Below are 23,571 nucleotides of genomic sequence, written 5' to 3' on the forward strand. Positions count from 1 at the left end.
TGAGGAAAGGGACCCTGTTGCTCGCTCTGTACTAGGTCTCTCGGCACCCTGACACCTGACCAGACCTGTTGGGCCCTAGCCCTGGTAAGCACTGTAGGAGCTTGTTCATTTCATTCACCATCAGCCACCCCTGGGCAGGAGGCCTGTCTTGTGTATTTCACAGGGCAGGAATCCAAAGCTGGGAGATTCCAAGACATGCCCAAGGCCCCACCCAGGCAGGTGTCCCAGCAGAGACCTGGACCCTGAAGGTCTGTGTGAGAGGTTCAAAAGTGATTTGACCCTGGGCAGGGATGGGGATCACTGTTAACCTCTCCAAGCATCCTCAAACCAGTAGCCCCAGAAAGGCCAAGTAGTTTGTGACATCAGAAAACCTGGTAGCCACATTAGAGCCATGCTCTTCTGCCATGACTTTTGTGAAGGTACCCTCAGCTAGGTGTTGGGCAGGTGGTTCCAGTCACTCCCAAGCCAGAGCATCTTGAGTGCCAGTGAGGACAGCTATTGGAGGAGCAGAGGGTCCCGGCCACTTTCAGGTCTTTTCTTTGAGGGATGATCAGCCAGCCAAACAATCCATCTCATACCAGCACCAGCTCATCCACAGACAAGAAGTGGCCTGTTAAGGTGGCCACTGCCTCTTGCCCAGCTGCTCCCCTGCCCTGGCCCTGCTTCCTGCCATGGGCTCTCAGCCTGAAGAGGGGTCAGCCCTTTCCAGGTCAGCTAGTAGGTAGTTTATTCCTAGACCATCTGACTGAGACCAAGGTGGGGTGGCCCTCATGACTTGATTACTGCCAGAAGATAGAACCCCAGACAGCACGGGTCTCCTAAGGACCCCGTGAATTTCCATTTCTGGAAAGAAGCTTTCCTTGGGCTCTTAACCCACAGTGTCCTCTATCTGCCATGCGCTCATGGCCTCCACAGAACATTCTGCCCCTCTGGGCTGCATGTCGGCTGTCAGGTAATTACTATGCTATTCAGTGTATATGTAGGTAAGATATTCACTTTTGGGGGGGTCCATCTCATCTGCCACACCTTCATCCCCACTGCCTGGAACAGAGCAGAGCCCATGAGCCAGGGTGTCCCCGACGGCAGGGACACTGTCCTGGTGACAAGGATATGAATGCCCCATGAACATATGCTGAGCTGCACATCTTCTGATGTGAAAAGAACAGAGGCCAGAGCCTTAACCTGCATGCTAAATGGCCAAGCCCCCAGAGATGAGTCCCTGGAGTCAAGTCCCCTCAATGCTTCTTGGAAGTGATATTACACCCTGCAGCTCTGGGCTTGGCTGGCCTGGGTTTGCGATAATGATGATAAAGCACCTACTATGTGTCAGTGCTGCTAAGCCAACATTGTCTCCTTCATCCTCCTTGACCCTGGGAGATGGGCTGTACCAACAGAGAGACCCTCGGATCAGGGGACAGTGGCTTTCCAGGGTCTGGATCCCCACTTAGATCTGGACAAGTCCAAACTCACTTATTTCCTCCTCCAGGCACACTGCCCTTGCTAGCTGGGGCCAGCCCCTCCAAGCCTGGATGGAAGTGACACTAGAAAGCCCTGTGTCTGGTAAGTCCCACCCAAAGACTGGGTGCCCACCAGGTGAGGGCTCTTGCAAAATAGAAGACCCCTGTCCTTCAGCCCCAGAGCCACCTCCTCTTCCACATCCTAAAGCAATACTTTGTCTCAGGCCAGTTGGAGGGCCAGTTCTGAAGGGGGAGGGCCCAGGTAGCAACCAAGCACCTGTTTATCAGGCTCTGACCTGAAGACCGGCTACCCCAGAGCCAGCCCCAACAGACAGAGGGTCTGAAAGGGCTTGGCTCATGCCTGCGTCCCCTGTCCCGGCTCTACGCGGGCCCTCCAAGGTTCTGGCTGCTTCCCCAGCTCTCGGCCGCTCCGGCCTTCCTGCCTCCCCGCCTCCCCACGCAGCCCTTCTTCCTGCTCAGCATTTCCTGGCGGCCCGTGGGTGTTGGGCACAGACCCACGGCTGTCTCAGCATATGTGAAGGCCCATCATGCAGCCACACGAGAGTGAAGCGCTGGCGTCTGCAGAACAAAGGAGTGGACATCTGTTGGCGACGTGCCCAACACCACATGGGCACTCACACGGCCCCCCCAGACCCCTCCCCCTCCCTCAGACCTCAGTCTCCCCAGGGTCCCCTGCTGTGATGTCACCAGCAAATGGGAAAGAGAGAGGTCAGGATGCAGGACCCCAGCCCCTCCTTGGAGATGGCGAATTCCCCAGTGTGGCAACTTGGGAGCTCAAAGTGCTGTCAAGTGGGAGGACAAGGTCCTTCAGTTCCTAGCATGTTGGCCCAGAGAGGCCATGAAAACACAGAGTCACACAGCAAACCAGAGGTAGAAAGAACATGATCCTACCCAGCTGGGTCCAGATCTGCAGAAAGAGCCAATGCAGTATCCCCTCCCTGAGCATCGCTGTAGGCAGGGCTTTGGCACGCATCACCATCATGGCACTCCACAGGGATCCAGTCCTGTTACCATCCCATTCCACAGATGAGGACATTGAGGCCTGGTGAAGAGGGAGGTGTGGATTGAACCCAGCTGCCTGGCTCCGAGACCCAGATGCTGGCGGATTCAATGTAGTGGGAGCTCTCACCAGCAATCCCTGCAGGTGTGGGGACCTCATTTTTATGGCCAACAGAGACAGTCTCAAGTCTCCTTCTTCCTCATGGGCCAACATCTCAGGGCCATAGCCATCCTCCAGGAGCTCTCGGCCTCCTAGGGTGCAGTCATCATGAGACCAGACAGGCATTTCACAGGTGGAGAAGAGCCCTTACTCTGCAGATGGAAATGATAAATGCTGGAATTCTGTTGCCCTGGGAGACGAGATTCTCTCCTTAACTGTTTAGGACTAGACTGGAAGCCATGGTGAGGTTTTAAATGTCCACTTGGGAGATGGGCAGGCAGGGTTGGAGGGCCAGGAGGGTGGCCGGAAGGGGAGGGTTGAGAGACGAGGAGGCTGCAGCCCGACCACCTGGCATCACTGATGCACTTCCCCTCTGCAGTGAGCGGACGCCCCCGGGCCGACCTAGCACAGGCCGGACCGCAGAGAGGGCCGGTCCCACAGCCTCCCTTGCAGATGGGGAACACAGGTCATCCAGGGAGGGCTCTGGCACTAGAACGCAGGTCTCCTAGCCCCAGATCCGTGATAGGCTCCCTCTCCACGGAGGGGCAGTGGTGTGGCAAGGGGGATGGCTCAGGGCCCTGCGTAAAACCAGGTGTCTGGGATGGCCACAGGTCTTTCCAGCCAGAGGTTCAGAAGTACATTTCTTCCAGGGAGTGTTAGGTTGGGACTGATCAGCTGGCCTCCCCACACTCACTTGCGTGTATTCCTTCCCCAGTATTGACTGGACGCCTGGGCTGGGTACTCAGAAGACACGGGGAACACAGCCAGGACCTAGACAGACGGCAAGTCATGGTACCCATGGCACTAGCATCCCCACAGGCCAAAGAGATGCCAAGGAATAACTCCGACAATGATGAATGGAGGTATTAATTAACATAAATAATAAATGGGTACAAATTCATACTCAAAATAATTATGAGTAAGTATCAATTGCTATAAATCAGGACGTACATGAGTAAGTTGTTCTGATGTGTATGTATGTCGCTTGGGAAGAGGGGGGAAGGATGCGTGTTCCAGGGGTGTGAGATGTGTGTGTGTGTGTGTGTACATGTGACAGTCGTGTATAACTGTGGGGGGGGTGAGTCTGTGTTCTGTGAGGGCATAGTGGAGGGGTGTATGAGGTGTGTAAATAAGTGGTGTGGATGTGGATGAGGAGTGTGTGTATGTTGTGTATGACAGTGGATGCCTTGTGTGAGGCTATATGTGAGAGTGTGAGCACAGAAGAATGTGTTTGTGTTCTGGTTGTGCGAGTGTGTGGTATGTGAGCGTGCAGGAGGGTGCACATTCACACGCATCTGTGAAGCTCTGTGGGTGAAGAGTGTGTGCCCGTGAGGGTGCGTGGATGTGTGTGTGATGGTGAGGGTAGGTGAGCACGTTTGTGGATGTGAGTGGGTGTGCTGTGTGTGTGAATGTGCATGTCTGTGCATGCGGGTGTGTTGGGTGTTATTTGGGGGCTGGAGGGATCATTAATGTGCAAATCGAGGTAAGGACAGACGAGGGGTTGCTTCTCCCAGCCTGGTTCACTAGGGCGGTCCCTACGTGGGACCCCTTTCTCAAGCCCGCCGCGCTCTCCCCGCCTCTGGCCGGGCTTCCCCTTCGGAGCCACAGTTCTGAGCGAGAAGCGCCTTCTCCCTGGACGGACCCCGGGCTCAGCGGCGCCCCGGCTCCGCCAGCGGCTGCAGGGAGCCCGGCTGTGGTCCCTGCTCACCTGGCGCCTCCGCTCCCGCCCCTCAGCATCTTCGGGCAGGAGGATCCTCGTGCGGCAGCGGCGGGAGGATGCGGACGCCGTGCCGGGAGGCGGGGAGGCCGGGAGGCCGGGGACGGAGGCGGCGTCAGCAGACTGGGTGCGGCCCGGGATCGGGTGCGGCACTGGGAGTTCTCCAAGGTGCTAAAATAAACCCAGAGAAGGATCAGGTTTCCAGACCGAAATAACCCAGGAGCAGCCTTAGAAATGCGAACTGAGAAAGCGATCCGGGGCAGGAGCGCCTGGGGTGGGGAGCGGGTGATGAAAAATGCTTTTTGCAGGGCTGCCTCCCCGTCCTGGCAGGAGACCCCGCCGCTGCCCCTCCCTCCTCTCCCCTCCAGCTGTGCCTCTCCGCAGAATGGAGCTTCTCACCCGCTCCCCTCCCATCGCTTTCCCTTCTGGGGTCATTACATGGAATAAATGGTCTGCTCTTGGCCATCCGTCTTGACAGCAGTGTTAGTAGTAGATAAGAGCCCAGGCTTTGGAATCAGACAGCCATTCAGTCAATAAATATTTAGTGAGTGCCTACTATGTGTCACACACTGCCTGGCTTCTAGTCCCACAAGTGCACCAAGAGACAACAGTCCCTGACACTCTGCTAGGAGGACACAGGCCGTGATCAAACAGAGTAATTAAGTAAGTAGCCTGTGAGCAAGGATGTTGGCCAAGGAACAAGGGGGATAGCAGGAGAGGGTAACTGGTATTGGGGTGATGTTTGAATCCCAGGGAACCCCCTGGCTCGCTCCATGGCCCAGAGAGAGTCCCTTCACCTCTGACCTTTGGTGTCCTCATTTGTGCGGTGGGGTCAAAAAGCCTGTCTATGAAGTTGCTGTGACAGTTAATAGACACACACTTAGCCCCAAGACTGACACAGAGCAGTGTTAAGTACAAGTTCATGATAAGTATGCTGAGTAGCAGAATATCTGCCTTAAACATTTAAAGACAACAAATAACAAGTGTCTGCAATGTACGAGTGGCTCAAGGTTCCGGAAAGCTGCCGGAAAACCTCCCTGCTCTCAGGAGAGAGGCGGTGGACCCAGGTGGTTGGGGCAAGGGTGGAGTCACTTCATCCTTACCACACCCCTCTCTCAGCCATGGGTGGTGCTAGAATAAGGGGAGTTATGTGGATCAAGGGCCAGGTGGGGCCATGGTTCGGGGGAGCCAGGTGGTCTGCCGACACGGGGCCACCTCAGAGCCATCTTTGCACTTCCCACTGGTCCTGGCAAGGGCTCTGGCACACAGGAGGCCTCCAGAAGTGTTCCAGGAGTGAGTGAGTGAATGAGTGAGTGGCAGAGGAGGCCAAGCAGGCAGGCAACGGAGAAGCCGTGGGATGCACGGCCAGGAAGACAGCCCGTGGGCTCAGAGTTACAGGGACCTGCCGGCCCACATCCTCACTCTGGCCTTGCCTGACCAGCTCTGGGGCCTCACAGGTGACGCCACCACTCCAGCCTTCTCTTCCTTGACTCTAACCTGGGAAAAGTGTGGTTAGACTTGCCTTGTGAGCTAGAAGTGACTTCGCCCCTGTCCTGGCACTGCAGTAAGTGTTTCAGGACGACCCATTGGATCTCATGGGGATGTGTCGGAGCACAGTGTTGGATCTGATACTTGCCACTTTAGCCACTTATTTATATTCTGCTTCAGGGCACAGGGGTGTATGTATAAGGATGTAGCTGTGCCAGAATAGTTTTGAATAGTCACAAAATGAAAACAATCTACATGTCTAATAACAGGGAATTGCTTACATAAATTATGGCCCAGCCACATGACAAAATGCCAAGCAGTCATTGAAAAATGATGGGTTGTCATGGACACAATGCCCGGTTTATATTGTTACGTGAAAAGGGTAGGTTATTTTTTTAAAGGGCGTGTAATGCAATGATATTTTAAAGTGCATATTTGTTTATATACATAATATACATAGATAGGGTTTCTTTAATATATATTCTTTCTGATTATTAAAGTAATACTTAGTTGTGAAATATTTCAATAATTGGAAATGAGACAGGTGAGAATTCCTTTATAACCTGACCACCCTCATGTTAACAGTGGTGGTCTCCAGACCATAGGATTACACCTGTATCATCTGTATTTATTGTACTTACTATAATATTTTAACAGCAAGAAAAAAATAAAGCTAGTGATAAAAGTATATTGTTTTTATAAACTGGCTAGTTATTTCTTGGATATGAATGCTACCTCCCCAGCTAGACTATAAGAAGAGATCAGTGAAAGCATGGATTCAATGAATAAATGAATTCTAAGACTTTTGAGATGTGGGAATGTGTGCCCTGTGGTGGGTGCTCATAAAGGGATGGCACCTGCTTCTCAGCTGCCTGAGGATGTAAACAGGGTAACCCCACCTTGCAGATGGGGATCCTTTCACCCCATACTCTCACCAGCCCCCTGAGAGGGAAACAGAGGCCAGGAGTGCTGGCAGGGCTTGCCTGTGATCACTAAGGTAGAGGTAGCTGAACCAGGGTTTGAACCTGGGATCGTCCTAGTTCAGAGCCCACTCTTCACCGCTCCTGGGCCAAAGTCCAATTGGATTCCATGGCCCTTCCCAACATGGAGCCCACTGTAGCCCTCAGAACCTGCTGGCAGCTCTTGCCGGACGAAGATGCTGACACAAGCTCTGGGTATTAATAGCCCCTATCTGGGCTGGGCTCCTCTGCCCCTCCTGAGATCAGCCCGGGTCATGGGCCCCACTCAGCAAGAGCAAGAGCTGGGTAAGTGCCCTGATGGAGACCTGAGCAGGCACGTCCAGGTCCCCGTGGTCTGAGACATCTGAGTCTGGAGGTCCTTGTGTCCCACCCCAGGGACTTCTTGGGAACTGGGCCTCACCTCTTTTAGGTTTCACCTCCTCTAAGCCTCAGCTTGCTCATCTGTGAAATGGGGATGACATCATGACTTCCAAGGAAGGTGGGTTATATGGTGTCAATAAACTAAAATATGTGGAGAGCTCAGTGTACTGCCCGCCACCCATGCGTTCTGTGTGTATATTCATGTATGTCTGTCCAGGGCCCAGGATGAGGCAGCACAGGTCCTCATGGCTACACCCAGGAGGGTGGAATGTGGCACCATCTGGGACGTCCTTCTCTGTGGCTGCATGGTCTGAGTGGAACGCTCTGGAAGAAGAGTGCCAGGGACTCCACAAGAAACCCCAGACAGAGCTCCTGTGTCTGGCTTCACACCAGCCAGGTATGGGGTGGGGGCTGGACCTTGGGGGTGGGGCCTTCTGAACGGGGCAGTCAGAGGGAGAGAGGACTTTGCTACGCTTGTTAAACAGGATTCATCCTGACCCATAGGCTTGAAGGCTCACTATGTGGCTGGGACCCTGCTCAGCATCTTACAAGCATCATCTCATTGACTTCACAACACTCTTGGGAGGTGGACACTAGTATTCCCAGGTTACAAGTGGAAAAGATGAGGCTCAGAGAGGCCAAGTGACTTGCTCAAGGGCCCACAGCTAGTTGATGGCAGAGCCCCAGGTCATACCCCATCTGTCTGACTCTGGTCCCCCTGGGCTGGTCCCCTGTGACCAGAGAGCATTCACCCCCATCCCAGGCAGCTTCCTGTCCTTGGGAGGCTCTGGACCAGTATGTGGGAGGCTGTGGGGTGGGTCTGGGGCTTCAAGGGTGAGCTCCATGCTTGGAAGGACTCCTGCCTTCACCCTGACTGGGCAGACAGGCCTTGGCTGCTGTGAGTCACAGGACTGGGGCATTCACCCCTGACTCTGTGTGTTGCCCTAAACCAGTGGCTTCCCTTGGACACCAGGCACAGTCAGCCCTGTGGAGACTGGCTTCCTGCACTCATCCAGGTGGGTGCAGGGAGGCCTGACTCCAACCCCAAATCCTCAGCTGGGCCCTCTTGGCCGCCCCTCTCTAGGGTTGCAGCCTCTCTTGCCCCCATGCCTCATGTTGTGTAGGCTCTCCCTTGCCCGGGGCCTCTCGCCTGCTCTTCCTTCCCGGGGAAAGCCCTCCACGACTCCCAGGCCAGGCCTGGGCCCTGTTCTATGATTCTGCAACACACCTGCACACTTGCAAACATTCTCACGTGTCATTCTTTTAATCCCTGCTGAACGAGGAGCTTCCCGGGCACAGGGACGCTGTCTGTCCCGTTCGCTGCAGTACTCCAGGCACTGAGCACGGGGCCAGGAGCTCAGTAACTGTTTCCGGGTTTCCTGAAGCTGCTGTAGGGCTCCAGTCCTTCTCAAAACTCTGGGCAGTGGAGGCAGCCTCCAAGGGGCAGATCCATTACCACCAATTAATTACCCCTCCCTCTAATGGAAATCAAGTCTTCCATTTGATTGAACTGCACAGGCACCAAAGCCAAATTCAAGACTGATTGCAAATTTAAAAAGCCCCAGCCCACCAGCTTACTGAGATGCTGTCACAGAGGGGAGGGGCTGGGCCTGGCCACAGTGGACCCAAGATGATGCTTTCAGTGACATCATTCACTCCATCTGGTGCCCGGAGAGACCTTTGGCCTGGACTCCACTGTTAAGTTTGTGGGACCGAGTCCGAGCTGCCCAGGCCAGTGGGGCAGGCAGGCCTGGTCCCCAGGGGTCTGGCTTGCTCAGAGGGAAGCTTGTCAAAGCAGGGGATAGCACCTGGGGGCTGGCCTCTGGGCCCCTGGCCCCAGGCACAGCCGAGGCCAGAGCAGCAGGAGGACTACATTTCCCAGAGTCCCCCAAGCCCGGGGAGTGAGCCATTGGAAGATTTAAATAGCCCAGGCCCGAGGCTGCCAGGCCTCAGCTGTGGACTCGTCCGCCTCCCGGGTGGCTCCATTGGTGCTGGCCCGCACTGGGGGGCTCGATTGGCTGCCCAGCTGGCACTGACATCCCCCCGAGCCTGGTGGCAGCCGGAGGTAAACAGCATGTGCAGTCCTGCACTCTATATTTAACAGCTGCCGCAGAGCAGGCAGGGAGGCAGGGCGTAGTGGCGGCTGCCGGGCTCGCGTCTTTGGGGAGAAGGCCCTCACAGCCAGGCTGGCACCGGCCCTCGCCGTGTGAGCATCGCCATGCCTGCCTCCCAGAGCAGGGCCCGGGCCCGGGATCGCAACAACGTCCTCAACCGGGCCGAGTTCCTGTCCCTGAACCAGCCCCCCAAGGGGACCCCGGAGCCCCGTTGCTCCGGCAGGAAGGCCTCAGGCCCCTCGGCGCAGCCCCCACCCCCTGGCGACGGGGCCCGTGAGCGGCGCCAGTCACAGCAGCTGCCCGAGGAGGACTGTATGCAGCTGAACCCCTCCTTCAAGGGCATTGCCTTCAACTCCCTGCTGGCCATTGACATCTGCATGTCCAAGCGCCTGGGGGTGTGTGCCGGCCGGGCCGCGTCCTGGGCCAGCGCCCGCTCCATGGTCAAGCTCATTGGCATCACGGGCCACGGCATCCCCTGGATCGGGGGTACCATCCTCTGCCTGGTGAAGAGCAGCACGCTGGCCGGCCAGGAGGTGCTCATGAACCTGCTTCTGGGTGAGTGTGTCCACTGCCCGCCACCTGCCCCACCCCGCCCCAGCCAGGACCAGCGGGGCCCTCAGAAACCGACTGGAACAGTCTAATGAGGTTAGGCAGGAAGGGTGCCCCAGAAACCGGCCAGGCTCCGGCTCGGGGAAGAGAGAGCTGGGATGAGCAGACCAGGGTCCCCTGCAAAGTGGGGGCCTTAAGGACACCGGGGCCCAACGGGAACCTCTGAGGAAGGGCCTGCTCTCGGCAAGTGCACCGCTGCCCCAGGGGCAGCTCAGAGCGAGGGTGCTGGAGGCCGTGGCCCCGAGGGAAGTGGACAGGAGTCTAGCGGGTGCTCTGGAGTGGGGTACCTAACCCTTAACCCCCACCCCATGGGTTGGGGTCTTTGAGGTCCTAGGCTGCTTGTAGACAGCACGTGGGAGCTGCTCCCATGCCCCCTCTACCCCTACTTGGCTCAGGGACTCTGCAAGCCGCCCAGGATCCTCCCACAGGGCGTGGGGGTTACAGGGGTCCAGTCTGGGGCTCCCACCCACTCGTGACCTCTGGGAGTCCTTACCTGGTGCTTCCCTAGGTGAGTCGCGGGAAGAGAGGGCCTAGTGAGCTGGTCTTTGGTTTGTTTTTGCAAAGTCTTTGCCACCAGCATCTTTCATTTAGCGCTGCCTTGTGTCAGGTGCCATGTGGGACCCATGTAGAAGGCCAGCCCTCCCTTCTACCCACGAGGTGATGCCTAGCTCCCATCTAGCCCACCCTTCAGGCACCTCCAGATCCCCAAGGTGCTCGGGGAACCTCTGCTCTAACCTCCGTCCCGGGCCATGTTGAGCTCCTGACCCTCCCAGCGCAGACACCATTTTGGGCTCAGGCGCCAGATGGGGTGGGGGAAGGTGCCTCAGGCTAAGCAAACACTGACAAGGGTCCCAGTTCCAAAGCGCCGTGGATTGGACCCCGGAGAACTGCCCTCCTGGAGGAAGTAACAACAATGTGTATCTCCCCTCTCAGTTCTCAGAGAGTCTGGGGCTGGACACTCTGTTGAGGGGATGTGGGGTGGGGGGAGCAGATGCCTCATGCAGGAGATGGTTGGGCTGGTACCATCATCGTTTTCTCATTCTTATTACTAAGTTACTTACATTACTTATTATCCCAAATAAACAGCCCCATGGGATTGGTGCTCTTATCACTCCCACTTTACAGATTAGGAAACTGAGGTTCCTGTATAAAGAAACCTGGCCAAGGCTACAGGGCTGGAGATTTGCACCAGGTCCGCCTGACGTCCAGGTCTGCGTGCTTTCCAGGCCCCGAGCCAGGGGCTTGGGAGGGAGGGAGGGAGGGACAGAGCAAGGTGGCCCAGGTGCCGGGCCAGGGCTTCTGGTGGCAGAACCCCAGTCTCATTATCCACAATGTCCCTGGTGCTGGCTGTGGCCTCACACAGAGCAGCGGCTCAGGAAAACTGGGTTGGAGGTCAGGTTGCCTGGTGTTCAAAGACAGAGTTGGGGAAGTGTCCCTGAGCCTGCCTCTCAACCCCGCTCCGCAGGCCCCATTTGCACGTTCCTTCCCTGTGTGATAATGGACCTGGTGAATCTGTGTTCGTGATGTGCTCGGTACTTACTCTGTGCCTGGTTTTACATTAACCAGATCATACCTCTGATCTTCACCACAACCCCACAGGGAGAAGCTCTTATTCTTCCCAGTTTAAAGAGGAGGAAACTGAGGCTCAGGGAGACAGATTGCCCATGGCCATGCGGCCAGTCAGTGATGGGAACAGGATTAGACCTGGGAACAAGTCTGCCTGGTTAACATGAGATTTCTGGCTCATTCCAGCAACCAGGTGGGCACCAAGGCGTTTGCTTCATAGGAAGAAAAAATGACTGTCATCCAAGAAAATGCCTCTTCTTCAATAATAGTCATTTCTGAGTTTCTAAAAATATCATTGATTGAGCTTCGCTATGCACCAAATAGATGCCACGAACGTCCTGTATTTCATGATTTTAAAATTCTTAATGACTGTCTAAGGGAAATACGAATACGCTCACTTTATAGATGAGTTAACTGAGACTCCGAGGGGTCAAGGGCCTAGCCCACCCCACACAGCAGCTGCTCAGAGCAGGTGGGGTGGTCTGTGGTCCCGGGCACTTTGTAGGGGTGCAGACCCAGCCCCTTGACTTGAGGGAAAACCGCAGTGAGTAGCCAAGGCGGGTTCGTTCGCAGCTCTGGCCCCAGCCACCCAGAGGCGCAGCCCACGCCGCTCTCTGCCCAGGGAGCAGGACCGTCTCTGAACAGAAACTGCCTGGTTCTGTCTGCTCTTTAGTCTTTGGGGATCTGGGGGCTTTTCAACCCTAGGGCACAGGCTCTGAGGTTGAAATGGGCTTTGTCCTGGTCCTTGCTTTGTGAACCTTTACTTGCTTTGTGAACTTGGTCAAGTCAGTTCCCATCTCTGAGCCTCAGTTTCTTGATCTGTTCATGGGGCTTCAGGGCTGCAGTGGGGATTCAAAGCACTTGGTACAGTGGGTGGCACTCAGGTGTGCCCAGTGGGTGGCCAACACCACCATTGTGGGGACTGCAGGGCCCGGAGGGGTGAGGGAGCCCTACCCAGTCCTGCCTGCCCACACTGAGCACCAGGGCACCCAGCAGATCCCTCAGGGCCATCTCGGGGCTGGGACCAGAGGCCTCCACCTGTACCATTGAGGCCTGGGCTCCCCAGAGCCCCAAAGGGGAAAACTCAGGGACCTTGGGAAGTGGAGCTCCAGCTGCCGGACCTGGGAAAAGTCCCAGCTGGGCCAGGAGGAAGTTCTCCGCACTGCTCCCTGCGTTCCCTCCCCAAGGGCATGCTGTCCAGACTCTGGAAACCTCGAAGTCAGAAGGGGTCTTAGCAGCTGGCAAAAGCTTGGCTCCAGAGTCGGCCAGACCTGGGTGCAAATCCCAGCCCAGCTGTGGGATCTTGGGCAAGTGACTTTGCCTCTCTGAGCCTCATTTTCCTCATCTGTCGAGTGGATTGTGGGACACTTCCCTGAAGAATTACTCATAAAGTGCTTGGCACATACTAGTGCCAGTTAATGCTTATGTAGCAATAATTACCATCATTGTCACCATCACCATTATCAAAAGAAGTCCCAGGTCCAGGGTCCCTCCAGGTCCCCTCGGAGCTCTAGAACCTCTGAGATGACCGGGTCCCCTCCTTTGTCCTTCCCCTGCAACAGCAGGTTTAATGATCCCAAAGGAACTGGGTGACAGGGAACCCAGGCCATCCCTGTTCCCCAAGCCCTTCCTGCTGTCCTCATGGAACTGTCCTCAGTGGAAAGTGACTTCCATGTTTTGTTCCCATGATCTATTAAAGTACCTTTATTGAAATTTCCCCAGTTACGAAAGCTATATATTCTTCTTTTTCTATGTCATTTTTTATTGTGGTAAAATATACATATCATAGAACTTGCCATTTTAACCATTTTTAAGTGTACAGTTCGGTAGCTTAAGTACATTCACGCTCTTGTGCAGCCACCACCATCCATCTCTGGAACCTTTCCATCTTCCCAACTGAACTCTGCACCCACTAAACATGAACTCCCTGCTCTCCCTCCCCCCGCCCCTGGCACCCACTTTCTGTTTCTATGAACCTGACTGGTCTAGGGACCTCATATCAGTGGCATCGTCCAGTACTTGTCTTCTCATGTCTGGCTTACTTCACTGAGCATCGTGTCCTCAAGGTTCATCCACGTTGTAGCGGGTGTTAGAATTTCCTCCCTTTTTAAGGCTGAATATGTCCCATGATATGGACAGAACACATTTTGTTTATCTGTTATCTGTCAGTGGACACTTCGGCTGTTTCCACCTGTTGGCTGTTGTGAATAATGCTGCTGTGAACACGGGTGCACAAATATCTCTTCAAGTCCCTGCATTCGTTTCTTTCGGGTCTACACCCAGCCGTGGAATAGCTGGATTAAATAGTAATTCTACGCTTAATTGTTTGACGAACCTCCGTACTGTTTTCCGCAGCAGCTGCACCATTTTACACTCCCACCAGCAGTGCACAAGCGTTCCAACTGCTCCACGTGTTCTTTGCCAGCCCTTTTTTTTTTTTTGATAATAGCCACCCTAATGGGTGTGAAAAGCGGTACCTCACTGGGGCTTTGATTTGCACATCCATAATTAATGATGTTGAGCACCTGTTCATTATATTCCTTGTAGTAAGGGACATTCAAACAAGGACAAATGGTGAAAAAAGTGGGTGTCTCCCTTAAACCCCTTCCCCAGGCATAACCTCTGCTGCAGTTTGGGTCATGGGCTTCTGGACTTTCTCTGCACATAGTGACATATCGTATGTCTCTGATATGGCCTCCACAGCTTGGCCTCTTTCTTATGGCCCTGCTGGGCCTGATAGGCCGTGTCCCTCCCACCTCGGCCCCCCACAACCCTTTGCATCAAGCAGGAGGAGTTAAAAAACCAGAACCAGCTTCCCCAGCCATGCAGCACCCCCTGCCCCGGCCCACCGGCTCCTGATCTCGGGGACAGCTTAGGCGACGACCTGCCCACGAGACTTGTATAGCCTGTCCCCAGTTGATGGATACTTAGACTGATTCCAAACCTCCACTGGCAGGAGCTCTCCTGCTGGAGATGCCAGCTCAGCTCTGCAGACATGGAACGTTCCCCCCCCCACCGCCACGTCTCCCCCACAGCTTCACTTCTCATCATCTCAGTGGGGCTCAGTGACACGGTCATCGGTCCCTCCAGGCAGCCTTTGGCCACCCCCAGAGTGGGTCAGGGCCCCCCTATGCACTGTCACGGCAGCTCCCCTTGTAGCTAATACAAGAGATGAAAGAAGAGGGGCACCACCGGGGGGTCCTGTTCCTCATCGTCCCTCCAGGCAGAGCCCGGTGCTCAGCTGAGTGAATAATGGCAGCAGCAGGCTTCCACGCCCACGACCTTGAGTTCTTTTCACTCTGACAGTCCTTGCAGACAGACAAAGCCAGGCTTGGCACCCGGGTTCTTCAGGAGAGAACATGGAGACCGGCAGAGTTATAGAGCTCGCTGGTCAGAGGAGTTAGGAACAGACCAGGATTCTCACACCAGCACCCCACCCCCACCCCCGACACTGGGTGCTGAGGGCAGGGGCGGGGGCTCCGGCTAACGGCAGGGCTGCCCTGGTCAGGAGATGCCAGGCGTGTCACACACACACACAACTCACGCGACGGAGCAGAGGTCCCAGTGCCGCAAGCCTGGAGCAGTCCTGTCTCCTCTCAGGATTTCCCTTCCAACCTTTCTGCTCACCGCACGCCTCCCCAAGAGCTGCGTCCTTCTGGAACTTTGCACTGGTTTTTGAAATAACCGTGTGTGTGTGTGCACGCTAAAATACACATTACATACAATTTGCCATTGAACCATTTTTAAGTGCACAGTTCAGTGGTATTAAGTACATTCACACTGTTGTGCAACCAGCCCCACCATCCATCTCCAGAACTTCTTTCATCTTCCCCGACTGAAACGCTGCACCTGTTAAACACTGCCTCCCCAGCCCCGAGCCCCAGCCCCTGGCCACCTCCAGTCCCCTTTCTGTCTTTGTGAATCTGCCTACTCTAGGGACCTCATAATAGTGGAAATGTGCAATTATTTGTCCTTTTGTAAAAATTACTTTAAAAATGTGCACAGGTAGTGCCCATTCATGGTAGGAAAACCTTTTAATGCAGAATCACAGAAAGACAACAAAAATCACCCTCATCCTCCCACCCAGCGAGAAGCCCTGTTAACATTTAGTGGGCTGCCTTCCGACCTTTTTTCTCTGTATCTCAACACATTTACATCTTATTTTACAAAAGCAGCATCCTACTGTAAATCCGGTTTGGTAATTGGCCTTTTCCACTTAAACCCCATAGCTGTCCTTGGGTGGCTATAAATACACATCTGCTCCATCATTCGCAGTGGCCCCGGAGTGCTCCATTGTCTAGACGCGGCCGCAGCTTGTCCCATCTGTCTCCGACTCAAGGGCACTGGGTTGGTGCGGGGTTGTCAGCGTTATGAAGGATGCCGCAGTGGACATCCTTGACCGTGAATCATGGTGCACATCCCTAATTATTTCCCAAGGAGAGACTCCTACAATGGAAGAGCTGAGTCAAGGGAGGAATGTTGTAAAGACTTCCGAGTCTGAACTTCTGATGCCCTTCAAAAAGTTTAGACCAATTTGCACCGCCCCGCAACATCAGTGGGCTGGTTCCCTGTCTCCCAGAGAGGCGGGAATGGGGGATTAGAGATGTGAAGGTCTGGGACCCTTCCTCCCGGCCCCAGCAGCCAGCCAGAGATACCAGCTCGCAAACCTTCCCCCTCACCAGCTAACAAGGAGCCCCTGCGAGGCCCTGAATTTGCTCCTTGCAGGGGCCACAGCTGCCCCTTCCCCGCCCCTAGCCCGACTGACTCCCCTGCAGCTGCACTGGTCCTGCAGAGCACATCCCAGGGGAAGCCAGGGGCCACGAGGGTCATCCCACCCCTCCTCCACCCCCGCCCCAGGTTAAGGGAGAAGATGGCACCAAGGCATGTTCTTGTCACCTCTGAGGCACCAACTGTGCTTCCCACAGGAGAGCTCAGGCCTCTCAGCCCCCGGATCCCGAGAGGGGTGGGGGCTGGAGACTGTTGGGAGGCGATGGGGCCAAGCCCTGCAGCCCAGGCGCCCTTCCTGGGGCGCTTCCTCCATGAGGCCCTCAGAGGAGCCTCTGGGATGACTCCCCTTTTATCAATGAGGGCAGAAGCCCAGAGGGAGGGACATGCTAAGGTCGCGAAATTCACAAGCAGCGGACCTTGAGGCCAGGAGGCTGAGCTTGGAGCCCTTGTTGACTTTGGTGAGCCGAGGCCCAGGATGGTTAGGTGACCTGCCCTGGTCACACAGCAAGTGGGGGCAGCGTGGCTTCGGCCCCCCTCCTGACCCTGGCCCCTGTGCTCCCTGCCCAGCAGACCCTTCCCCAAGGGGCCCTGGCCTCCCTCCCGGGGAGGGGATGCAGGAGGGGATGTAGGTCAGGGAACTCACAGGCCATGTGAGTGGAGTTCACAGAGCCTTGAGTGATGGAGCCATTTGCTTCTATTTGTGGGCCCCAGATTATGCGCTGACAGTGTCAGAATCAGTCACACGAGGGCTGGCCTCGGTGCTGGAGGAGGGGCAGGCAGCCTGGGTTGGGGAGCAGCAGGAGAGGGTGTTGGTGGTGGGAGGCCTGGGGCCATGGGCTCTGCGGGAGAGCCGCCCTGCGATTTGAGCCCTTGAGCCCGTGTCTCCCCTGCCCCGCCTCTTCTACTTCCAACCCTCAAGACCAGTCCACTGCGGGAGAGACCGCGGGCTGCCTCACCTGGAAAGAAACTCCCTGTGTAACTATTGCTAGCTGCCCATGTCCCACCTCGGCCATCTGGCACCTGCCAGCCTGGCTCACCAGCCCCAGGCCTGGCCCTTACCTGACACACTCAGGAACTGGCGAGGCCCGAGAACTGGAGGTCAAGTGAATGAACGAACCACAGGCGTGGGCTGGGGTGGGCCAGCTAGACGATCCCGAGAGGCCCAGGGCAGAGGGGCAGTCACCACATCATTACAGCCTCAAGAGACAGAGTTGGCCAGAAATAGCAGATTTCCAAAGGCCCCCATATGGGGTTTTCAAATCATGGTGCATAGCCAGCCGCAGAAGCCTCTCTAGGGGCAGAGAGGGCCCCTCCATTCCCCCAGCTTCAGCCACCGGGCTAGCCCTTTCCTCCGCTGCCTGTCCTGAGTCTTTGTGGATACTCACATTGGGGGGAAATGTCCTGGTGCTAAAAACATTTGAAAGGGGCGAGTCTAGCTCAGTTCTTGGCCTGTGGGTCCTGACGGCTCACGAGGAGACCCAGGACATCTGGGGAGGTTGAGGCACAGGCCCTCCTTGCCTTCTGCCACGGCATCAGAGTGAGGCCCTGAGCCCGCGTCCCCACTGGGCAGCCCACGGAGGTGCCGCTGCCGCCCCTCCCCACCTCCTCAAACCCAGTGGCTTCCTCTGGGCATCTCTGGTGCAGTGTAGCTTGTCTGGGAAGGCACGTTTAAACCAGTGAGAATTTGCCAAGTCGTTGAGTCCTGGTTTTCAGCTGGGAAACTTGGTCACCGATTAGACCGATGACCCACATCTTCCAGTGACTAGTGTCATGTTTTGATCTATCTTGGGCCCTGATCCTGGTCCACATTAGCTAGTCCCCTCCACTGGCCCCGGCCCAGGATGCTGTGACTTTCCTTCAGGTGGTGGGGGTCTCAGAACCTGGGCCAGATCATCTTGACCCCGGTGGGACCTCAGAGAAGGAAGTCCTTTCACCAGTTTGCACTGCTTGGCGCTACCCGGCCTCCAGGGTCAGGCCAGGCTGGGACTGAGGAGGAGTATCAGCAGTGGACCATGGACCGCCGCATACCAGGCTGTTCTAAATACTTCCCAGGCACTCAGGAGCTCTCTCACCTGTGATAACCCCTGTCACAGGTGGGCAGACTGAGGCTCCGACAGGTGAAGGGACTTGTTCTTAATGAGTGGAGGAGACGGGACATGAACCCCGCCTGTGACTCTGGAACCTGCGAGTTTAACCTGCCACCTGTGAACTGCCTCCTCCCCAAGTGGAGAAAGCCTGTCACCAGGGGAGGGAGAGCCAGGCTGACTCCTCCCATCCTGGCCGCCTGCCTCCGCTGCTCCGTCAGGCTCAGGGTCCCCGGGGTCAGATGCAGCCTGCTCCCTCCAGCTCCCACCTGCCCCGCTGGTCCCTCTCTCCTGCTGGGACTGTGTCCTCCTGTGGCCTCGGCCTGGGTCAGCATCGTGCTGGCTGGGAGGGCTGGGCTCCAGGGGACAAGTTGCCATGGAAATGCGTGCAGGGCGTGGAAGAGGTTCCCTTCCTCCCTCGGGCTCCTCCCCTCTCGGCCTGGCAGCCTCTCCATCCACCACTTCCTGCTTCGGCCCCTCTCCCTTGCTGGCTGGCGAGTCCCAGGAGGGGCAGACGTCAGCCAGCCCTGTGGCTAATGAGTAAGGCAGGCCCCAGGGAGGCCAAGGGGTCACATCCCAGACTGAGAGCCCAGATTGCAAGCAGCAACCCTGCAGAGGGCAGGAAAAGAGAAATTCTGCGCTGACCAGGGAGCGCAGTGTTACCTGGGAGCAGTCTGACACGCCAGTGCTGGGACCAGCAAGTAAACACGGTAAATGGTGACTACTCGGGACCTCAGTCGCTGCAGCTGCGGGAGTCCGGGGGCGTGTGACGCGGCAACTTTCAAAAGCAGGTTAGGAAAGAGCATGTGTGGGGCGCGGTACAGCTTCTAGTAAATCTCCACTCTGTAGATGGCTAGAAGGCTCTGGAACCGTGGCTTACAGGTGATTTAAAATCTTACTTTTGTTTTCTATTTTGTAAATTTTCTACAGTGAACATCTATTGTGTCATTTTTGTGTGTGAAAGGTTTTGGGGGGTTTTTTCGATTCTGAGTAAGGGCGGCTGCAGCCCAGCCATGCTGGTATCTCCTGCAGAGCCTCTAGGACAGCTCCCAGCGCCAGGCTGCACTGAGCTGGCATTCAGTGGTCGTCTTCCACCCTTCTCCGGCCCTTCCCGTGTGCCCGGCACGTGGGGGGACCAGCTCCGCCGGTTTGCTGGGACTCCCTTGCTCTAGCCCTGAACGTCTTGTGTCCTGGGAAACCGGCCTGTCCAAGAGGAACCCAGGACGGTCAGTCACCCTGCAGGCGCCGTGCCAGGCTCCCTCCAGGAGGCAGGTGTTTGTGATCTCGTCTCACAGGTGAGGGAAGTTAGGTGCCTTGTCCAACGTCACGGTCAGGAGGCTCAGGGCCAGGACTCAAACCCGGGTCTCTGTGGCACTCGTGAGCTTTGCCACCACACCACAGTGCTGGTTTTCTCCTCACTGTCACCTGAAGAAGGACTTCCAGATACCGTGACCTCACGGGGTCTCCAAGGACCTTTCTAAGGGTAAGGAGGTTTTGCCTGGAACCTCCATATTGGCCATCTGGGTACCACTGTGATCAGCTGGGTGAAACTAGGGCCTTGGTGTGGGATCTTTGTCTAAAGGCACAGAGAGGCAGAGCAGCCCTTCCAAGGCCACATAGCAGGGTGACGGTGGAGGCAGGGTGGACAGAGATCCAGGTCTCCTCCACGCTCTGCAAATAAGAAAAGAGCCCACCCCTCTGGCTCTGCGGCCCAGGCCAGTGTCTCAACTAACATTTGGAGACTGCGGTTTGTGTCTGGCCCTCAGCATCAGCCTAGAAACAAAACAGACTTGGCTTGGCCCTGCCTGGGTGAAGTGATGGCGTGAGGGAGGAAGTGAGGAGCTGACACCGAACCTCGCACCGCCCAGTGGGTTCCTTAGTTGCCGCCAGGGAAGGGCCATGGGGAGAAACGTGGGGTGTCGGGGATGCACCGTTGAGGGCCTGCCCTGTCTGGAGGTCAGGGAAGGTGATCTTTAGGCTGAGGCCTGAAGGATGGTGGAGAAGTTGGAGGGAGGGGAAGGGGAAACACCCAGAAAGGAGGAGGGGCAGGCAGGGATGCTTCAACCTCCAGGGCTTCGTCTCGTCATCTGTAAAATGAGGACAATACGGTTCGGCTGCTGTGGAAGATGGTTTAGCAAGTCCTCAAAAAGTTAGACCTAGTTACCGGGTGACGGAGCAGTTCCCCCTATAGGGATGAACCCCAAAGAACTGAAAACGGGAACTCAGTAAACACTTGTACACAAATGTTCACAGTAGCCAGAAGGTGCAGGCAGCCAGATGTCTGTGAACAGATGAACAGATAAACAGACTGTGGCAGGTCCAGACAGTGGAGTAGTAGTCAGCCATTAAAAAGGAACAAAGTTCTGACACCTGCTACATTACAGTTCAGGAAAGAAGCCAGACACGAAAGGTCACGTATGTATGCTTCCCTCTGTGTGAAGGGTCTAGAATAGGCGAATCCACAGAGACAGAAAGCAGAGTGGTGGTTGCCAGGGGCTGGGGCTTGGTGGTACTGGGTTTCCTTGTGGGTGATGAGGTGTTTGGGAATTCAATAGAGGTGGTTGCACAACATCATGAACATACTGAATGCCACTGAACTGTACGCTTCCAAGTGGTTAATGGCATGTTATGTGAATTTCACCTCAACTTTAAAAAGGTGGGACAGTAACATCCTGCCCTCAGGACTGGCGGGGGCTTCCATGGAGCCCTTTGAGAAGAACCAGCGGCCCAGGGCCCCATTTCTCAGGATGAGATCCTCTGAGGTACCTGCAGGGGCCTGTGAGACCCCTGATCACCACTCTCTCATTCAGCGCCTAGATCGAGCCCCTCCCAGCCATGAGCAAATCGGGTCCTGGCCCCCACAGAGCACACAGTGTACTGGGGGGAGGAGAAATGTACAAAAAAGTATGTGATGAGGGGGGCGAGAAATGCTGTGAAGGAAAATAAAGCAGGAGGGGATAGAGAGTAAGGGGCCTTTAGTAAACAGGTGGTCAGGGAAGGCTCCTGGGCTGAAAAAAGTGAGGGTGTGAGCCATCTGAGTATCCCAGGGAAGGGCATTCCAGGTAGAGGGAACAGCCCAGGTGAAGGCTCCGAGGTGGGAACCTGCTCGCGAAGAATGCAAGGGAGCGGGGGAGGGGAGGTGGAGGCGGCACTGACGGTCCCTCGGGGCCCCTCTCTCCCACCTCAGCCCTGCTGCTGGACATCATGACAGTGGCCGGCGTGCAGAAGCTGATCAAGCGGCGAGGCCCATTCGAGACGAGCCCCGGCCTCCTGGACTACCTCACCATGGACATCTACGCCTTCCCCGCCGGGCACGCCAGCCGCGCGGCCATGGTGTCCAAGTTCTTTCTCAGCCACCTGGTGCTGGCGGTGCCCCTGCGCGTCCTGCTGGTGCTCTGGGCTCTCTGCGTGGGCCTGTCGCGGGTGATGATCGGCCGCCACCACATCACCGACGTCCTCTCAGGCTTCGCCATTGGCTACTTCCAGTTCCGGTTGGTCGAGCTGGTCTGGTTGTCCTCCAACACCTGCCAGATGCTCATCTCCGCCTGGTGAGCCGCCTGTCCACGGCTCTGGGGCTGGGGTGGCCCAAGAGAGGCAGCAGGACAACACGGGGCTGGCAGGGGAGAGGAAGCCAGGCGCCCCCACCGCATCTTCCCCAACTTGGTTGGAGGCTGGTGACCTCTGGCGGGCCCACCAGTGACTGGCACGTCCCATAGTGCTGGGTGCCCCCTGCTCCTTTCACTGGACTCTGAGCTCCTCTCTTGGCAGGCCGGGCCCAGTCCTGGGGACTGCCCCACTCGGCTTCTGCCCTGGAGATAACAGGCGAGCACCAAGATGGCAGGAGGGGTGCCGAGTCGTGTCTTGTCCTTCCATCGTCATGACTGTTGAGTTCTTGGCTCTGCTCGCCTCCCCACAGCACGACTCCCGGCAAAATACCTGCAACCCAGCACCCGACACAGACGCCCTTGCCATTAATGGTCGTTGATAGCCAAGGGCAGCACCTTCCAAAGGGCGCCCCTCCGGACACCAGCCTGCAGGACGCTTTGGGAAGAAAAATGGTTTTGTGGTCAAATAAATTTGGGAAATGCTGCATACTCTGTTGGGCGTTCACGAGGGCCGTTATTGTAGTAAAGGCTCTGACAAGTCCTGTAGAAAAGCTTCCTGGCGAACCTTGTTTAACCCACGTTTCCTGCACTTATTTGACCATGGAACCCTTTTCTCACGGAACAGCTATTAACACCCCCCATCAAGGAACTGGGTTTCCTCAAGTGTGTTCTGGGAATGGCTGCCCAGGAGCAGAAGAGCCTGAGGCATGAGCTGGCCTCTCCCAGCGCTGGGCCCCAGAGTCTGGGGAGACCAGGTGTCCATGCCACCGCCTGCGGAAAGCCCACAGCCACGGGCATCGGTGCCGCTTTGGCCCCCAGGGGCCGGACTCCGTGTGACCTAATAGGTCGTTTCCAAGTCAGCCGTTCTGGATGTGCATTTCATGTGACAATACAGATGATGTACGAACCGCCCCTCTCCTGTGTGCTTTTTCCCCCTGTGGGATACAAGCTTCCAGGCAGGAGAGTTGCTGTGAACATGGTGGGGGGGCGCTGATTTCTTTGCCCTCTGTCAGGCCACAGTATCAGGTGTTCAGAGAGCTTCTAGACCTTTCCAGTCTGGTCGGTCCCTTCTCCCTGAGGTCCCTTCTGGGGCTCCCTCCATCCCCGCAGGCACTGCACCAGCCACGCTGCCCAGAGCCAGGGTCGTGATCAGTCTGGGAAGCCCTCACTGTGGTGCTGCTGGAGAGCTCCCCTGGGGGCCAAGACCCTCCCGCTCCCCGCTGACCAGGGCCGGGTCCCGAGGAAGTCAGCAGTGACAGACAGACCCAGTGAGGGGAGCTGTGCCCAGCTGTGGGGCATCAGGGCAGGGGCCCTGGGGGAGGGGAGGTGGGGAGGGGAGAGGACTGAGCCAGGAAGGAGGGGAGAGTGCTCTGGGCAGAGGGAAGAGCGACACGGGGGCCCTTGCATACCACAAATGAGCAGGATGCTGGGGGTATGTGTGGGGTGCAGGAGAGCTGCACCTTGTCTTTGCCCTGAATGAGCTCGGGGATGCCAGACACATGGGCCACCTCAATAAAAACCCTCAACTTCCAATCTTGAACATAGGCTGGTTCCAGAGTCTTCAAAAGGCACTCTGCACGTGCCCCTGGGCGGTGCGTCCACGAGATGCTGGCAGAAGGGCTGCGGGTGTCTTCCTCACTCCTTGCCCCTGCCTCAAGGGTCTGTCATCCAGGGCAAATCTGG

General features: G+C 56.4%; 1 protein-coding gene and 1 long non-coding RNA gene across 2 annotated transcripts; one reads left to right on the top strand and one right to left on the bottom strand.

Moving 5' to 3' along the window:
• Window positions 1–2,342: 2,342 nt before the first annotated feature.
• Window positions 2,343–2,789, bottom strand: LOC140696185 (uncharacterized). The gene is made up of 2 exons (XR_012072316.1): window positions 2,608–2,789; window positions 2,343–2,520 (listed from the first exon to the last, which is right to left on the bottom strand). It is a non-coding gene; the product is annotated as an uncharacterized lncRNA (long non-coding RNA).
• Window positions 2,790–9,114: 6,325 nt separating this feature from the next.
• On the top strand, window positions 9,115–22,800 carry PLPP7 (phospholipid phosphatase 7 (inactive)). The gene is made up of 3 exons (XM_015249830.3): window positions 9,115–9,851; window positions 21,471–21,831; window positions 22,052–22,800. Exons 1-3 carry the CDS (start codon window positions 9,401–9,403, stop codon window positions 22,266–22,268), a joined length of 1,029 nt encoding a protein of 342 aa, XP_015105316.1. The 5' UTR covers window positions 9,115–9,400; the 3' UTR covers window positions 22,269–22,800.
• The last annotated feature ends 771 nt before the right edge of the window (window positions 22,801–23,571 follow it).

Source organism: Vicugna pacos, chromosome 4 (assembly GCF_048564905.1).
Source record: "Vicugna pacos chromosome 4, VicPac4, whole genome shotgun sequence".
Taxonomy (NCBI): domain Eukaryota; kingdom Metazoa; phylum Chordata; class Mammalia; order Artiodactyla; family Camelidae; genus Vicugna; species Vicugna pacos.